This window comes from Oryx dammah, unplaced genomic scaffold (genome assembly GCF_014754425.2).
Source record: "Oryx dammah isolate SB20612 unplaced genomic scaffold, SCBI_Odam_1.1 HiC_scaffold_4, whole genome shotgun sequence".
NCBI classification, from domain to species: Eukaryota; Metazoa; Chordata; class Mammalia; order Artiodactyla; family Bovidae; genus Oryx; species Oryx dammah.
The window spans coordinates 19239128-19258597 of record NW_024070188.1 but is presented as its reverse complement, the minus strand read 5'-3'; the positions used below and the strand labels follow the sequence as shown (position 1 = coordinate 19258597).

Below are 19470 nucleotides of genomic sequence, written 5' to 3'. Positions count from 1 at the left end.
CATTCTGTTCGGCCAAGTGGCTGGCAGGGGCTTTAAATGAACACTGGCCCCTCAGGAGAATCCCAGGGATGGGGGAGCCTGGTGGGCTGCCGTCTATGGGGCTGCACAGAGTCAGACACGACTGAAGTGACTTAGCAGCAGCAGCAGTCCCTCAGGCAAGAGTGTGCCCTTGCTAACAGCCCCAGGGTCACAAGTAAATGTCAGTTCCGGGTAGGACTCCCTCTTGTGGTCATGTTTCCCCCACCCCCAGGGACCGCCCTCTGTGTGCCCTTCAGAAAAGACCTTACTTGAGCCTACTAAACTGGTTTGAATTGGGCAATTCGGCCTTCCCTTCGGAACCCTGAAGCACTCGATCTCCCATCATAAAGGCACGTACCCCAGGTCCTTTCTCTCTGTCTATACTCTGCCTTGACCTCCCTGTGTGGCCCCTGGAGGTGAGTCATGTACCTTTTCAGGACCTGTTAAGTAATAAACCTCTCTATTTCAATTTCTCTTGTGGTCTTTCATTAAACTGCAGCTTACCATGTAACACCCTGGGTTCTAGCTAACAAAGGTTCATCTAACAAAGTCGCAATATTGCACCATGGTGCAGCGCAGAAGCACAAGGCTTTTGTGGGGCTCACAGCTCTGATGTACAACTATCTGTGTGGTCTAGATAAGCCCTGAGGCTCTGATTTCTAATCTGTGAAGGTATGAAAATAATACTCATTTCTTGGGGTTACTGTGGGACTTGAACAAGAGTACTTGGCACGTGTAGGTCTTAATTTCTTCATTCTTACTCTTAATTTGCCAAAAAAAAACAAAGATGTATTTGTGTAGTAAGGGAAGGAAAGTTAAGAATATAGAATGTACTATTTAAAATTGCATTATTTGTTTCTGCTAGGGTACAACACAATAATTTGCCCCACAGGAGAATTTATCCATGTTAACTGAGATTTAAGAACTGAATAGGCAGCTTTTGTTTAACTTACCACATTAAAATTTAGATTTTCTTCAACCCATGCTTGAGCCTCTTCAAATTCATCTTTCATATTCATAATAAAAAGTGTATCCAGGGCATCTACTATTGTTGCTCCTTGGATATTACCTGAAAATATCAGAAAAATATTTACTCAATAAAACACCTTTGACAGATCCATACATCCACACTGAGCATACCTTGGACAGGAAGTGAGTAATACTGAATTTATTAGTAAACAAGAATATTGAACACAGTCTAAAGTTCTTCCAGTGAAAGACAATTTAAAAGTTGTATCAAACCAAACTAAAAATTATCACAGGCTATAGACTGGTACACTAATCTTTAAAGTCTTTTCTGAGTTGCAGAAAATAAATCTCTTAGAAATTTCATTTGTGATCACATTCTCTAGCAAGGAAAAAAAAAAAAAAAAAGACCTGAAACCAAGGAGCAATACACATATTAATTTTAATGTAATTACATCAAAGAGCACCTGCACAAAACTGTTTTAATTATAATTAGATCTAAAATTGTTTAGTGATAGCTCTAAGAAACCATTACTCAAAAATGGAATTCAACCCCCTCTCTGCAGCTGACTGATCCTAACCTCTCCTCCCATGTCCTAACCAGGCCTGACTCTCATTCATTTCCTCTCAATTCCCTCAACAGGAAGACTTTACATTGCTCTTTCACCCATCACTTTCTGTCTCCCACTGCACCTACATATACGCCTCTCCTTTCAGCCTGTGAAGTTCCTCAAAATAGAGAAGCCATGTCTTATTCACCTCCACATTCTGTGCTGAAAGACTCTGAATGTTTTTAAGGCTTAACAACAAATTTAAAAATCATCACTGTATTAACACAGAACTGAGGAATCTCTTCGATAAAGATTATGGCAAATTTACAAGTAAATAACTTCTTAATGGTATGAACAACTTGCATAAAGAGAAAAGCAAAAGTGGAATTATTTAAAGTTATAGTAAGCGGTAAAAAAATTAAGAACTCTGAGTCTGCATAAAGTGTCTGGGTTTCTCTCTTTATTTACCATCACCCGTGTTAACTGGTCACCATGTCCTCAAAACATACTTTAGAATTATCTGAAACCACATGTACTGCTACCACTCCAGGTTTGATTCTTTTCACCTCTAAAGTGAGTTGCTGTGATGGACCAACCAGCCTTTTCCCCTACTCATCCAGTGCTCCCTAACTGTTCCTGCAATGTCCTTCTCCCTACCAGAGAGTCTACTGTTTTTCAGAACTTCCAATGATTATCTGCTGAATCCACCCAGTCTAGTCCAGTTGCTTGGTCATGTCTGAAGCTTTGCAACCCCATGGACTGCAGCATGCCAGGCCTCCCTGTCTATCACTAACTCCTGGAGTTTACTCAAACTTGTGTCAGTAATGCCATTCAACCATCTCATCCTCTGTTGTCCTCCTCTCCCATCTTCAATCTTTCCCAGCATCAGGGTCTTTTCAAAATGAGTCAGTTCTTTGCCTCAGGTGGCCAAAGTATTGGAGTTTCAGCTTCAGCATCAGTCCTTCCAATGAATATTCAGGACTGATTTCCTTTAGAATGGTCTGGATGGATCTCCTTGCAGTCCAAGGGACTCTGAAGAGTCTTCTCCAATACCACAATTCAAAGAATCCACCCAGTCCATTGGTAATTCACTATCTGTACATACATCTTCTGGACTAGGTCATAAACTTTGCAAAGATTTGTGTTTATTAATAACAGTGCTGGAAAGCAAGCCAAACAAATGGAAGGTCCTAAATAAATGGAAAAGTATAGTGGGGTGATTAGGAGCAGACTCTGACCTTAGCAAGTCACATGTGGGTTCAAGTACCAGTTCAGCCAGTTAGTAGGTGGCTAGCACTGGGCAAGCTGTTCTCTCAGTTTCATATTTCTCATCTATAAAATGCGCGTAATAACAGGGATTAAATGAGAAGACACACAAATGGCACTGTGGCACATAGGGTCAGCTGATACTGTTATTTGTTACAGAATGTGATCTATTTAACAGGGGGCTTCCCGGGTGGCGCCAGTGGTAAAGAACCCACCTGCCAATGCAGGTGGTGTGAGAGATGCAGGTCTGACCCCTGGGTCAGAAAGATCCCCTGGAGGAGGGCATGGCAACCCACTCCAGTATTCTTGCCTGGAGAATCCCATAGACAGAGAAGCCTGGTGGGCTACAAGTCCACAGGGTGGCAAAGAGTCAGACACAACTGAAGTGACTTAGCGCACACTATATAACAGCTTCAGTTAAAAGATAGAATATCACCTTTTCCATGGTGATTTCAGAAGCATCAGACCAAGATTCACATCCTTCCCCCGCCTTTCATCCTGTTACTTACAGATGAAATTGTGAGAACTGAAGAGGAATGGAGTTCAGGGAGAAGGGCGCTGGGGAGCTCTGTGACCCAAGGAATCCATCTAACACTTCTGTTACTTAGCTTCTGCACCTCCACAATGTGAATGTTATTAATACGTGGAGAAGGTATTAATCACAGAAGCAGGCTGTGAGGACCCAAAGCAATAAAATGATGCCAAAGTGGATAAATGGAAGTTCATATAACAGACGACTCCATCCTCCCTTTCTCTCACAAACAAGAGAAATTCAGAGCCAAAGCTGAGAGTCACTGAGACACAGTGAAGGTCACCACGGCTGGCTGCCTTGGCCAGCTTATTGATAAAGATACAGCTTTTATCTGACAGGAAGCAGTTAATGCAGCCAACAAATACTCCTCTGCTATGTACCACATGGGAGCTAAAAATCAGGATACTGTGCCCATGCCCATTAAATAAGGATCTTTGGAAGTGTGCCCCAGGCATCAGTATTTTTTAAGGGACGCAGGTGGTTCCAAAGTGCAGTCAGTGCTATGTCTGAAGGACACACTACGCACAGCCCCTGCAGACAACTCCATCAGGTGTACAAGTCTCCTAGCAACACAATCTGGAGGGTCACACAGACTTTCTCCACCACCCACAAATACAGTCGATTGGAGAGAAGTTACTGCCAGGAATAAGCCAAAGCACATTCTACTCACCAAACAAACTGCTTGAATGGCCTCCTTTTGATACAGGCTTCAGTTCATTTTTACCCCAGGCATAACGTTTATAATTTTTCCAAGCATGTTTCATCATCTGAGAAAAGAAATAAAAATGGGATTATAATTTGAATTTGAGATGTTTTTGCTCCAAGATAGATCATACATCGAAGATCTAAAGGTTAAAACACTAAAACTCACTGCTTAGTTAAAAGGATGATGATAATTAAAAGGGGGACAATGGTATGAATAAGCTGGAACACACACATAACATACAAACACACATCATCCCTTTATGTCTACAAATGGAGACTTTTTAAATCCATTTAATCTTTTTTCATATATTAATACATATCATTTTCAAAAGTCAGTTCCCAGCAACAGATAGTTTATCATAAAAGGGTGAATCATTCTTAATAGATAAGTCTAAGCAGATAAATCATTCATTTATCTATTTCATCCTCATAATGCATAAAATCTATAAGGACTGTATACTTAAAATTCCCCCTTTTCTTGTAAAAAGTTCTCTGTACTTAGTGTACAGACATCCAAAGGTATTACTTTAAACACTGATGTATCTTGACCAAGACTATATGGAGAAGTATTTTTAAATAAATATAGGAAATGAAAAAAAGAAGCTAATTCTATATATTCCCAACCTAGATGTCTTGTACTAGGAATGTTTTTAAAGTGCAAAACTCTCTGCCATAAATTAGTTATATACATTTTTCATTTTCAAATTTTATTAATTTTAACAAAATTAGTTTACTTACATACAATGAAAATCAATCAGTTTTTCCTGGCTTAGAAACTAAGCTCTGACCTATTATGTTACATATTAACTCTAGTAGAAAATGAATAATTGTCAAGGAAAGAAATCATTCTCTAAGAGCTTATCAAAACAGTTGTGTAACTATTATAGAATAGTTGTACAGATGTTTTTAATGACTCCAAGAATACACTGCACTTATTTTTGTATACATTTTTTTAAAAGGGTTGAGGACTCCTCACCTGTCCAGAATTTATTCATGCCACTATCCCCAATCCATTAGCAACAGTAACTAAAATATGAACATAATGGGGAAATAGTCTAATCCAGCTCCGTATTTTAAAATATCTTAAAAAGCATCACTAAAGTCATACATACTATATACAGGCTGTTTATCACTAAAAATCTTCAGTGAGATTAGTACGATTTTATTAATAAGAAAGTCTTCCTATGTCCCCCCAAATAACGAAGCACATCTATCTTCAATCACTCTGTATCAGCAAAGTATCTTCCTAACTCACCACCACTGTTAGTAATAACAGCTACCAAAAAATCTGTACTGTCTGCTGGTACTCCACTAAGTGCTCTATGTTCAGTATTGTACTCAATTCTCGTTACCACTCTATGAATGACGTTGTATTGTCACTGTTTGCTAGATGAAAAAATTGAGACTTTGAGAAGTTACAACACAAACATGTTTGCTCAGAGTCATGCCATTTCTCCACGGCTGTGGAGCCAGGGTTCATCCCTGTGTTGGCCTGACTTCAAAGCCAATGGCATTAATCATACACTGTATAAACTTCCTTTGATGAGTCAGCAACAGACCCTTCCTATGATGAACCAGACTGTTGATCTTCTAACCATCAACAGAATGCGTATATGGGAGAGTTTTAGAGATTTTCCTCCTTATCAATTAATTTTGTTGAAAAGTATACTAGGTTTGAAGGGAAAATAACTTGATTTGCAATGACTACCAATTACTCACACAATCATGGATGAGTCAGGCTTTCTTTACGGGAAAATCTGGGATAATTCCTCACAGGATGCATGTAAGGATTACACGAGCATGACCTATGTGGTGGCACCCTGCGCACAGGGTGAATAATCGCACACCTACTGAATTCAAGCCTATATTGAGCCCAATTAAACTCACATCACACAAATAGAAACCAATGAGCCTCTGAAAAGACAGGGTACATAAACACTAGGTACAAAAACACCTTGAGATTACATCTCAGTTTGATTTGGTTTTCCCATTAAATGCACTGTATTTGGTAAACTCTTTATTCCTGTTTCAAAGATACTTTATAAATCCAAAAGCTTTTGGAATACATCTAATACAAGAACAGAAAAAAAAAAAAGTTACGATGATTTGTTTCCACTCCAGGTCTGAATGGAAATCTGTACCATGTACTACTAATGACTCAAAGACAGCATCAAGCTTTCCTATAGAAGACTGTTGTTTAGTCAAACATGACCATTTATACAATGTACCACTGGCACAGAACCTCACTGAGTTACTACTGTAATATCTATGAACTTTCCTTATCTTTTTTTCCCTAAGGGAAAATCAGACACTAATTGCTTATCTGCCTGTATTTCAAAAGCCGCTGTGACCCATTTCTCAAAATGGGTTCCTCATCCCATGGGATTTTCTATGCGTTAAAGTTAGAAAAGAAAAAAAAATAAATAAATAAAGTTAGAAAAGAAAAAGAAAACAGTGTGGTCAAAGTGCCCTGTATGGAGCTCTAATATTGGTTTCTCCAGGAATCTGTGAAATAAACAGGAAGAGCCATCCTGTTAAAGGATTCCAGTGGTTGGTCACCTCGGGTGAAACCAAGAGGGAGGTGGAAGGCAAGGAGAGAGCCTGGGAAGCAGACGGCGGGGGTGGGGGGAGAGGGGGTGGGGGAAGGCGGGAGGTGGGGGGTCAGTTATTTGCATGCTGCCCAGGGGAATTATGTCAAGCTTGTAGAGCTGCTGCTGCTAAGTCGCTTCAGTTGTGTCTGACTCTGTGCGACCCCAGAGACGGCAGCCCACCAGGCTCCCCCGTCCCTGGGATTCTCCAGGCAAGAACACTGGAGTGGATTGCCATTTCCTTCTCCAATGCATGAAAGTGAAAAGTGAAAGTGAAGTCACTCAGTCGTGTCTGACTCTTAGCGACCCCATGGACTGCAGCCTACCAGGCTCCTCCACCCATGGGATTACAGAACTGCAAACAATGGTGCTGAATGCTCAATGTTGATGAATTATCTTCCTCTCCTCCATGAGGCTCTTTTCCTGCTGAGACTGTTTACTTACTGCCCAGTGGTATGTCCTCAAAGAAAAATCCTCTTGTTTACTGAGGAGGAATGTATAAGAGCAGGTCACAGGTACAAGAACCTTAAAAAATGGGTTTATATCTGAGCTCTGCCATCATTGGTGTGACTCCAAGTGAGGCAATTAATCTGAGTCCACTTTCCACACCCATTAAGTGTAAACAAATAAACGTACCAGTCCAGTAGACAGCAAGGAGATCAAACCAATCAACCTTAAAGGAATTCAACCCTGAGTACTCTTTGGAAGGACTGATGCTGAAGCTGAAGCTCCAGGATTTTGGTCCCCTGATATGAACAGCTGACTTATTGGAAAAGCCCCTGATGCTGGGAACAATTGAGGGCAGAAGGAGAAGAGGGTGTCAGAGGATGAGATGGCTGGATGGCATCACTGATGCAATGGACATGAACTTGGGCAAACTCGGGGAGATGGTGAGGGACAGGGAGACCTGACGTGCTGCAGTCCATGGGGTTGCAAAGACTTGGATACGATTGAGCGACTGAACAACAACAACCAGTTCAGAGACACGCACATTCCAGCTATTCCAAAGGACATGGAGGGCTACACTTGGTTCAGCTGAGGACTAGCGGAGAAAGCGGGAGGGTGTTGAATCTACCGCCCCGATAAGGTAGAAATTGATGGACTTCGCTCCTAAATTTACATTTACAATCGATGCTTTGAACAAACTGATTTTAAAAGCCTGTCAGTAATTTCCACCAAACTTTGACATTACTTGTCACATGAAAGTAACTTCTGAAACATCCAGATAAAAATCTCAACTAAAACATTTTTAGGATCACTCTCTCAGTCTTCTTTAATCTTTGGTGGAACAGGGCCATGGCAGCAGGGAAACAAGAGAAAAAGTAAACTTCAAGAAATCAAGTCACAGCTTGGCCAAACCCTGCTCACCCACTGGAAAACAACGTCTAGATTCGTGAACATGAGACAACAATCTAGCCGGCTCTGCCTCTCACCTGGTGCAGCCCAGCTCCCTACATTCCCGTGGGAAGAAGGCTGAGGACCAGAAGGAGCACTGAGCCCCTGGGAGACCCTGTGCTGTGGATGCCGTCACAGGGAGCAAGGCAGGCGGGCTTCAGCTGGGGGAGCTGGAGCCCTGTTGTCTAACGGTCGGATCTCTCAGACCCTCAGTTTCTCATCTTTAAAAACAACAATCGAAGGAAACAAACATCCTACTGCAGTGCAGATGTTAACTGTGCGGGCGGATTGGGTTGTGCTAGGGCAGGGATCTATGCGAATACGCCATACTTTCCACTCAATTTTGCTGTGAACCTAAAGCTGCTCTAAAAATTACCGTCTACATGAAAAAAATAAATGAATAGCATTATCTTCCTCACATCATGGTCAGGAGATCAGATCTGATAACGTCTGGCTACAGGGAGACATCTGAAGAGTGTTCCTGGCTTTCATGCCGACCTCCACCTCACTGCCCCACCTGGTGCAGGAGTTTAAACAGAGATAAGCAAGAATAGCGCAAAGGAAAAGTGGACACGGAGCTACGCACACAGTGGACAGAGCAATTCAGCGGGAGGGAAATTCACAGGGGAGGGAAGAGGTCAGTGTCACTGAGAGGTGACAGAACGCAGAGCACGGTATGACTCGGCACTCACAGACACTGCAGGCCTGGAGCCTACCACAATTTCTGCATTTGGCACCCTGTTACGTTAAATGGAACCAGGATGCCGCCTAGGACAGTCCTGGGAAGATTCTCCCCTTAAGACGGTATACTGGGCAAGGTCCGAGTCCACCCACCTTCTGTCTGTCCTTGCTCTGCACAAAGAACCCTCCCAGCCGTGAGAGCTTCCAAATTCACCCCGTATCAGATTAAAACACTCATTCAGCACCTTGCTCAATTTATCTCTTTCCAAAACTGAAATACATCAGTTCTCTCTCCCTTTCCATCGGACAGTAAAGAATCCACCTGCAATGCAGGAGACCTGGGTTCGATCTCTGGATCAGGAAGATCCCCTGGAGGAGGAAATGGCAACCCACTCCAGTATTCTTGCCTCAAGAATCCCCATCAACAGAAGAGCCTGGCAGGCTCCAGTCCATGGGGTAGCAAAGAGCTGGACATGACTGAGCGACTAACACTTGCTTTCTCCCTTTCCACAAGGCTGTTTGTGTGGCTGTGCTCAGCTGTATCCATCTGACTCTTTGTGACCCCGTGGACTGTAGCCCACTCCAAATTCAACACAGTCCTGTACTTCACCCAGCAGCCCCTGGACAGAGGGATAGAATACATTCAGTTGTTGGTTCTGGGTCCAGGGCCAGCTCCCTGGCTTGTACGCTGCTCTGCTTTGGGCTCGGAAGGAGGACTGAAAATTCAAGGGCCAGACAGAAATAGAATGGCCAGGTTTAGGGCAATTGGAAATGATGGGGGGATTTAGCCAAACAAGAGTGAAGGCCCTGGCTAAAGCCATTTAAAGAAATACTCTTAAAAAAAAAAATACTAAGCTTGCTTTCAAGGTTTGAGCTAGGTTTCCCAGGGGTCTAGAATAAAAACAGTATACTAGTGAAAGGGAAAAAATATCTGTGAGCCACAGATGGCCCACAGACCAGCGGTCTGCACTGCAACCCCTAGTTTAAGGGCACATGTCTAGACCTGACTGCTCTGTTCTCAGGCCTGTGGGCATGATGCTTCCCTCCAGGCTGCCCCCCCAGCTCAGTGAGCAGTGCCTGGCCCACTTCCAGCCCAAGCTGCCTCAGTGCCTGCTCTTGACCGTTCAGGGCCTGTCAGGACATTGGTGTTGACTCTGCCCAGAATTAGCGAGTCCTCAAGACCTGAGATGTATAAAGCATTATGCACATGCCTCTCAGCAATTCTCTTCTTGCTGAATGAGAGGTAAGCTCCCATTTCAGAAAGCATTTGTAATTCTAAATCCTACACCATTCTATACATACAAGTGCAGAAGCTGTAAAGAAGAAAGTGACTTAACTTTGTCCCACACCTACAAGGCACTGGGGGAGGAACCTGGTAATGCTCTGCCACACACTTAATCCTCCTTAATGCCTCTGGGGTCAGAGAAGGCAATGGAACCCCACTCTAGTACTCTTGCCTGGAAAATCCCATGGACAAAGGAGCCTGGTAGGCTGCAGTCCATGGGGTCGCTAAGAGTCAGACACGACTTCACTTTCACTTTCACGCATTGGAGAAGGAAATGGCAATCCACTCCAGTGTTCTTGCCTGAAGAATCCCAGGGACGGAGGAGCCTGGTGGGCTGCTGTCTGTGGGGTTGCACAGAGTCGGACAGGACTGAAGCGACTTAGCAGCAGCAGCAGCAATGCCTCTGGGGTACTATTAACCCCATTTTACAGAGTAGGAAGCAGAGGCCCAGCATAGCACACAGAAAGAGCAAGGTTGTGAACTCTCCCATTCTGATTCTTTCCTCTGCATCACTTAGAGTGCCTTGACTTTACTGCTTGCAAACCTTAAGACTGAGCTCCCCTGCTGCTCCAGGCATAGGGGGCATCCCTACCTGGGGTCCAAAGGGACACGGCCGGGTTTGGCAGCAGAAGGGCACACACCAAACTGGACTTGTAAGCTGGCTCCAGGATGGGTCCTAGCAGCACCAGTTTTTCTCATCTGCATTGTATCCTTCAACCCTCAGGACCTTTGTTCCCTCTGCTTCAGCTCTCTCTCCAGCTCTGAAGCCCAACTCTTCTCCTCCCACTGTGTAGGCATACTAGGGCAGACAAGATGGCTCTGCCCTCCTCCGACCCTGCCTGTCCCTGGATTTATGGAGAACCGTGAACTCTTCTTCATCACACTGAGCTGCCAACTGTGCTGACTCCTGATCTCTTCAGCTGCCGTATATCGTGAGCTTTATCACCACCTCGAGGGCTAAAGGTGGCCACTCTTCTTTCCTCCTCTCCACGAGCCGACTTCTTCTTCCTTGTCCCGGTGTGTGCAATCAGTCACCAGGCACCCCAGGGTGCCTTATAACCAAGGAGTGGATAGATGTGTGACCATATTTTCTTCAGTTTCAGATGTTCTGAATTCTCCCACAGCCGATTTAGTGTTTTTTTTTTTTTTTTTAAAGAAAGCAGGAGATACATAAAGGAGGAGTAATTATTAATGCTATTATTGTATGAACCCTAATGGGCTACTAAACATTAATTCCTCGAATTGAAACAGCAGTTAGAGCAGCAATCTCTTCTGAAAAAGACTCAGAATGCCTGATAAAGTCAGTTTTAAAAAAATGAGAAGTCCAGTTAATCACCACTTATAGAGGACAGATTGTCCTGTTTCTAAGAAGTATCTCATACCCTAAGAAAAACCCAGTTTTTCTATGTCTGGCCCAGAGAACTGGGTTATAAGCTATTTAATGGATCTTTCTCTGTGACCAAATTCTGACACTCTTTTATAAAATGCCTGTGCTATTACCAAATGAAAGAGGGTAGAGGACACCCCTTTCAAGCCCCCCCCCACACTTGACTAAAATATAAATATATAACTCTAAAATATTCTAAGAAATAGTAATTTCACATCTGAAAAGTTGGCTGTTAGAAAAAGATTTGTTCATATATGACTATCTAGTACATTCCTTTTTTTGGAAAGAAGTATTTATTAGTGAGAGTGTTTTCTTTACACAGACAAGCTCTGGATCAGCTGAGGGTCTATGACTTGCAGTTATTCCCTTCTCAAAAATATCTGTCTTGTGGTCAGTGACTGTGGTCTCTTCCCACAGAGTTCAAACATGCAGCATCAGAGTTCTTGGTTTTTCTTTGGTTGATTTTAAATTGATCTAAATCTGCTTTCATTAATTATCCTTGCTAAGCAAGACCTCTGTGGTCAATGGGAGGCTAGCAAGTGGTCCTTTGCAGGCCAGATGCCAACTGATCTTCCCTGCGCAGTTCCCAGGCAAAGGCCTAGTAGTGAGTGCTTTTCCAAACCTGGGACTCATCAGTGACTACAGAGCTTTTAGCAGGCAAGAGAAAACAATACCCCCTGCTGGGGTACCACGGACCTTCCTTTTATTCTAAGAAGGCCTCAAAAACGTTTCTTCATAGGAAACAAACCTATTCTCAGTGAATCTCTTCTCTCAAAAGACATTTTTTTTAAAATTTTAGTTTTAATATTTTTAATAAAATAAGCTTCCCTGGTGGCTCAGTAGTAAAGAACCCACCTGCCAATGCAGGAAACGTGAGTTCAATCCCTGGATTGGGAAGATCCCCTGGAGGAGGAAATGGCAACCAACTCTAGTACTCTTGCCTGGGAAATCCCATGGAAAGAAGAGCCTGGAGAGCTGCAGTCCACGGTGTTGCAAAAGAGTCGGACACGACTTAGCAAGTGACTAACTAAACAACAACAAAGCAAGCCCAAACATCCTTTTAACTCATGTGTGTCACGCTATAGCTTCAAATTTTCACTCCATTTATCTTTCTGCAGGTGTGACACATGTTTTAGAATAAATATGCTCTTTAAGGGATCTGTTTATAAGACTTGTCAAGTTCATGAAGACTAATAAACTTTTTATTGGTTCTTTTAATACTTCTTTTTTAAATGTTACAAATACTATGAAGTTAGAATATAATTAATGAGAAAGAATATATAAATAATGAAAAAAAAAAAGCAAAATTTTTCTAAAAATAAGCAAAAGTTAGAGATAGCTGCCTTTTAAAATTTACATTCTTTTCTTCTTATTTTCTTAAGCAAGCAGAGTTGCCTGAGAGAGTCCTGTTCTGCTTCAGTTATCAAGAGGAGAGTTGCAGGACACAGCATTTCTTTTTTTTCTTTTATATGTATGTGTTTTTAATAGACAATTTTTTAGAGCAGTTTTCGGTTCACAGCAAAATTAAAAGGACAGTATAGATTTCCCATATACTCCCTACACACACACGTGTAGTAATACTAATAATACAATGTTTCTGAATGATACATCTGTTACATTAGTGAGCCTACACTGACACGTCACCATCACCAGAAGTCCATAGTTTACATTAAGATTCACTCTGGTTATTGTACGTTCTGTGAGTTTTGGCAAATGTATAGTGACTTTGTATCCATCATTATATTATCACACAGAATAGTTTCGTTGACCCAAAAATCCTCTGGCCTCCACTATTTTCCCCTCTCCTCCACCCCACCCTACAACCACTGATCTTTTTACTATCTCCATAGTTTTTCACTGTCCAGAATATCATACAGTTGAAATCATATAGTATAGTCTTTCAACTGACTTCTTTCACTTGGTAAATATATACTTAAGGTTCCTCTATGTCTCAATTTTTATGACTTAGTACCTCATTTCTTTTTTTTAATTTGAATATACTTTAAGATTTTTACAATGTTGTTATTTCAGCCATACAACAACACAAATCAGCCACAATTATACATACATCCCTTCCCCCTCCAGCTTCCCTCCCCTCCCCGCCAACCCCATCCCTCCCAGTGAATAGTACTCCAGTGTCTGCATGTATCAGTTTATCTATTCACCTTCTGAAGGACATCTTGGTTGCTTCCAAGTTTGGGCAATTATGAATAAAGCTGTTATCAGTAGGAGAATTGCAGGGCACAACTGTTCCCTTTTCAAATTAAAACTAGAAATCACTATCTTAACTAAAGGATTACAAATTATTGGTATAATTTTGCAAGTTATTACTTCTTGAAGGTAGAATGCACACTATATTGCTTATAAAAATGTCACATATTATAGGGAAATATTTTTTTTTAATTTCTGAAATTATTACCCTTAAGACTGTCCATCGTTAATAAATAGTTGGGATACTCCTTGTCATTTGAGCTTCTATAATATTATGAAAGTAATTTTTGTATACTGCAGATAATCATTTTAAACATTAGTATCTCGTATACCAATAAAAATGTTCTATTTAAAAAATTACCTATGAAATGTCAGCTATATATATTAAATATCAAAAATGCTGGTTCCTAAGTATAATCTTGGAGTAGCAGCTAGTGCTTCTGCAAGACGTAAAATTCATAATTGATGTGTCACAAAAAGGTATTTTCTTATCATCCTTAATAATAGAAAGGGCCAGCATTTATTGAACACTTATATGTCAGGAAATATGTGAAACATTTACATATTCTCTCAGTCCTTCACAACAATCCTACAAGGAAAGTAGTCTCTCCACTGAGAGTCCCATCAACACAGATGAAGAAATCAAGAGGTTAAGTAATTTTTCCAAGGTCAGCCCTCCATCAGGGTAGGGGCTCTGAATTCAGGCTGATTGTGAAGCCTGTACAGTATCCTGAGTTAAATGTGACCCATGAAATCTGGGGAATATGCTTTACAAATAAGTTTCCAAACAAACTGTTAACTCATGTGTTATTGATACATATAATGCATGCTTTCTATTATTTAATTATCCTGGATAAATTCAATTTCCAGTAGTGAGACTTCAGAAACAGGCTATGGAAAACCATCTTCCAATTTTTCCATTTTTAAAAACCTTGCTGACACAGGAGAGCAACATTAAATATATTGGTAGATTGAGAAACTAGAATAAAAATGAGAATATCTCTTGCTTCTGATGCCCTGTGGGAAAAGATATCTTACATACACGGGAAAAGACTTTTGCTTTACATATTATTTTAATGTCTAAAATTTCCTTCCAGTGAAAGACATTAGTTTATTTCCTTCTGCACATCCTACAGTGTTAGATCATAATCTTTATTCTTGGTTTCATAGTATTCAACATTTTGTCACCAAAAAAACCTTAGTAATTTTGTTTATTGAGAACTGAAAAAACATATTTTGCTCAGAATGAGTTTAAATGTCAATACCATTCTATAAATTTCCCGTAAATTGGAAACATCAGGTTTTTGCCCAAACACCTACTAAAAAAGTACAGCAATACTGATTATTTTACAATGCTCGATTACAGATTTATTTAGACTTCTGCTATGTTTCTAATAGTGAATATGGCAAACAATGACTTTGGGCTATATGTGGTACCACTGTTAAGGCAAGCATTAACATATAATATGGTCGTATCCTTACCATCTGATAAGCCATATTTTCTATGGGTTTAAGATCATCTGTGACGTTTTGCAAGTGATGGCAGTATTTACCTGGGCTTGAAAATGCATTACTCTAACCATTCTGTTAGAACTCTAAATTCTGATAAGGCTAGAATTTTTTTTTTGGAAGGAGGAGATAATCATCATTCATTCTACAGTTGCTAGATGGCAAGTGCCCAGAATTAAATGTACACCAGATTCAGTGACCTGTTAAAGTAGATGGTATTACTTAGTATTAGCTTTGGGTACAATGACTTCCAATTTTGTTCAGCTATTTCATGGCTTAAAAAATTGGGCAAAGACCTTCATAGATTTAAGAAGGAAAAAAAACAAAACAAAACAAAACAGTGCCAAGTTTATCAGCAGAGGTCAACTTATTTCACTGTTCATAAAACTACAAAACAATAATAAAACAGGAAAATGATGAATATATATTCTATCTATTGCAGACTGACTCACCCCACACCCCAAGCTCCTTCTCCCTGCCTGTCCAGAAGTTACAGAAGCTGAATGTGTATTTTCCTAATCTCTCTACAGCTAGAGATGGCTATGTGACAAAGCTGAGGCCAATGAGACGTGAGTCAAGGCTGACCAACAGCCCTGCTGTTCCCCTTCTTTCTGTCTTGAATGGAGGTGTGAGGCAGGCAGACGTGCTGTCACTGTGGCTGTTCCGCTACCATAAATGAGTGTAAATCCCGTACTACAGGGCATCGTCCTGAAGAGGAGATGGCGATAGCCTGCCTCATTAGGTTTATAGCCTGCCTCATTAGGTTTATTTTTAAAATTAATTTTATTTTCGGCTGTGCTGGGTCTTCATGGCTGCACACAGGCTCTCTCTAGTTGTGGTGAGCAGGGGCTACTCTCTAGTTGGGGCGGGTGGGTTTCTCATTGTGGTAGGTCCTCGTGTTGCGGAGCACAGACTCTAGGGTGCGTAGGATCAGAAGCTGCAGCTCGAGGGCTCCACAGTACAGACTCAGAAATTGTGATACACGGGCTGAGCTGTTTTGCGGCATATGGAATCCTCCCGGACCAGGGATCAAACCTGTGTCCCATGAATTGGCAGGTGGATTCTTTACCAGTGGACCACTAGGGAAGTCCCCCGTTATGTTTCAAATTCAAACTAAGGTTATTTTGTCACTTACCTCACTGATTACCAATCACTGATGAATTTAACGTGTGAGTAACTACCGTTTTATAAACCTGAGTGACCAGATCAAAACTGGACTTATACCATACCCCCAATCTGGGGAAATAGCAAGCTTTTCTCTGCATTATTTCTTTTCATAATATTGTTTCGTAGCTGAAACTATTCTGAAGGTTTGTTCAGAAAAGTTGCATAATAGTAAATAGTATGATTTGTCAAAGAAATTAGGGGAGCCTGAGTCCTTTGTTCAAGGTTTAAAATACCAGTAGGAGGACATGCATAAATAATTTAAAAAAGAAAAATTATGTAGTCAGGATTCCGGGATTTACCCAGAAGACAATAACTTCAAGGGGCAATCTGAGTTCTTTTCATCCACCTTCCTTGAAAAAAATAAAATATTTGTTCAAAATGGGATAAACTGTTCAAGTAAATACTGTTATCAAAGAAGATTATATTTTTGGATGAAAATCCCAAATATTAGTTCAGGCATCTTCTATAAAAGAATTTATCCACAGTATGGTAAAAACTGAATTACCTTAATAGTTGCATCACATTCTTATCTTGAAAAGGGCTCTGATTAATACATAATGTAGTATTTTCACTAAATGTTGTGCTTCTGTGAGTAAAACTAACAATACTAGTTGAAATGTTTAATTTTCATCTACTTTTATGGAGTATCATAGCTGAGTTACAATTTCTTTCTCTCAAATGTAAAATTTATCTCATCGCCCTCAAATATATGTGTATATGAAAGAATACAGCCTTTTCCTATTATAACTACACCAAATCTTATTTAAAATAGGTCAGTGTATTTGTGATTCTCAACTATCAATTTCCATATAAACCAACTGTTTTATACTGTGTATTTTCTTCTCATTGTTTGAACAACATTAGAATTCCATATCCTTCATTTCTGGAAACAAGACTGTTGTTGTTCCAAATAGAGAAGTATGACCTTCTACTGTCGACAGAAAATACCTTCCTAGCACTGAATATAAAACACTGTCCTTGGCTTAGGACTCTCTACTATGATTTAGAACATCCTTGTTTAAAATGCATCTCAGAACCAGGAGAATATTCTACGTTCTCCCAGGATGCTCTGTCAGGACTTGTGAGGGATGTGTCCCTCCTGCCTGTTCCCTCAGCCCTGTCTTAGAAGGATACCTTCCTAGGAACTAACTACTCACTTTAAAATTCTACTGGCAAAGATCTGAGGTCTTGAAACGTAGTAAGAGGTCAAACACATAACCGGTAAACAGGTACCCTGGGCAACAGTGAGGGCAATGTAGTCTTAGCCTCAGCATGCTAGCCGCTAGCCGGCTCCTGTAGGACGTGCTCACAGAGAAGGAAGCAGACCCAACCCCTGTCAGCCAGGCAGAGAGCAAACTCCAGAACAGATACAGTGGGGCAGCGGGGTGCAACCGCTCCCACACAAGACTCTCCGGATGCCAAGTCCCAACTTCATTCCCACCTGCTTCCTTAGAGACAGGCTGAACGGCTCATTCCTCTCACAAGCATCAGCGTGCCTATAGCTACACGACCAATGCTGCGTTCACTTCCTGTCCACAAGGGGCTAACCAGTACACAGCTGTCTGTCATGCTGTAAGTCTTATCAGTGTTAGTGATTGCTGGAATTCTGGTCCTGCTGTTTTCTCCTCTGACTTGGACTTCTGGGTCCCAGGCTCTGCTCAGCTTAGACCCAGGACTACTATCATATGCCTTGATGCTGGCATTCTTCTTGAAACCTGGATTCACAGCTTAGCTCCACCCTTGGGACTACTGGTAGCCAGTTCTTGAACTGCCTTCCTAACATGATCTCTATCTTCAGCCCAGATAGAGATCTTCATCTCTGTCTCTACCCCTCAAGCCACTGGCCTGGTCCATCACAAAAAAATGCCATTCTCCACACTATACGAGCAAGAGGCATGGTCCTGTGACATCTGCTGCGGAGCCAAGCCTGTTTACCAGTCCTTTCCATAGAAGACTACGTGTAAATGCTGATTCATTGTAATCCAAGGTCTCCCTTCCCCAGATCAACTAATTCTCCAGGGAGAAACTTAAGCATTTCCCTATTACCAGTTTCACTGGTAAAGCTGTTAAAGAGTTTTTCCACAATGTCTTCATCACAAGGCTCTAAATTACGAAGTGGCCAAATAAGATTCAGGTAACAGTCATTCCAAAACTGAAGGCAGGCCTTAATTCATTTTCAACTGCTGTGTAGTTTGATCTTTTAAGGTTCAAAGATGCAGCTAAGTCCATAGCGAGGTGGCCACCGACGGACAAAGTTCTCTGTTCTAACAGTCTGAGATCACAGAAATGATCCAAAGCCTTGAAGAGATGCAAGTTACTCCTAAAACTAATCCCTCTTCATCATGAAGTCTGTGAAGAATTAGTTATCACAGTTCTACCACTTCTAAAGAGTATCATAAAAACAAAGTTTTGAAGTTTAACAAAAGACCACATTAAAAAGTGTAATTCTGCTGTAAACTGCTTTTCCCAGTTTCTAGCCCTGAAGATAAAATATGGCTGATATGGTGTGTATTCAAAAACATTTTGTTTGTTCCTTTTAAATGAAGTGTCTGGGTGTTTCTCTTTGAACCTCTTACAGGTACATAATGCATAATATGTGAAAGCGTTAGTCACACAGTTGTGTCCAATTCTTTGTGACCCCATGGACTGTAGCCTGCCATGGAATTCTCCAGCCAAGAATACTGGAGTGCGTAACCATTTCCTCTCCAGGGGAATCTTCTCGACCCAGGGATTGAACCGAGGTCTCCCGCACTGCAGGCAGATTCTTTACTGTTTGAACCACCAGGGAAGCCTAATACATAACATAATGACCCAAAAAGGACAGAGTGGATGTCACCCTCACTGCAAGGAACTCTCCTTTTGCTGATACTCATGAGCCAAGAATTTGTTAATTACAACAAGAAAAATCTATTTCTATTACATACAATCACAAGTTTTACCAATACTTAGCATGTACATCACACCATGTAATCAAGTATTTCTGAGCACCTACTAGCACCTACTTGGTGTCCAGCATGACCATCATGACTTACAGCTGCAGGTTGCTGTGTTTCTGTCCTGTGGTTCTCAGTTTCGTCAGGCAGACAACACAAAGGAAGCTAAGGGAACGCACCCAGAGTCTTTGCTGTCCCTCCTGGAGGTCAGTTTCCGTAGTTCCCTGCACCCTAGCTGCAGCGCAGGTGTTGAAGACTAACTGACCCAGTCATCAA

The 19470-nt window shown here is 41.3% G+C and overlaps 1 protein-coding gene across 2 annotated transcripts in view; it reads right to left on the bottom strand.

Moving 5' to 3' along the window:
• Positions 1-19470, bottom strand: part of MAN1A1 (mannosidase alpha class 1A member 1) — a 171720-nt gene that overhangs the window by 123069 nt on the left and 29181 nt on the right. The window contains exons 1-5 of one of the 2 annotated variants that reach the window (XM_040238401.1): positions 17670-17679; positions 13202-13216; positions 12123-12127; positions 4004-4100; positions 972-1087 (exon numbers count right to left, since the gene is read on the bottom strand). In XM_040238401.1, the coding sequence (XP_040094335.1) occupies positions 972-1087; positions 4004-4100 (213 nt within the window). In that variant the 5' untranslated portion in view covers positions 12123-12127; positions 13202-13216; positions 17670-17679. Of the gene's footprint in view, positions 1-971; positions 1088-4003; positions 4101-12122; positions 12128-13201; positions 13217-17669; positions 17680-19470 lie in introns of those variants that run through there. The other variant, XM_040238400.1, reaches the window with a different exon arrangement.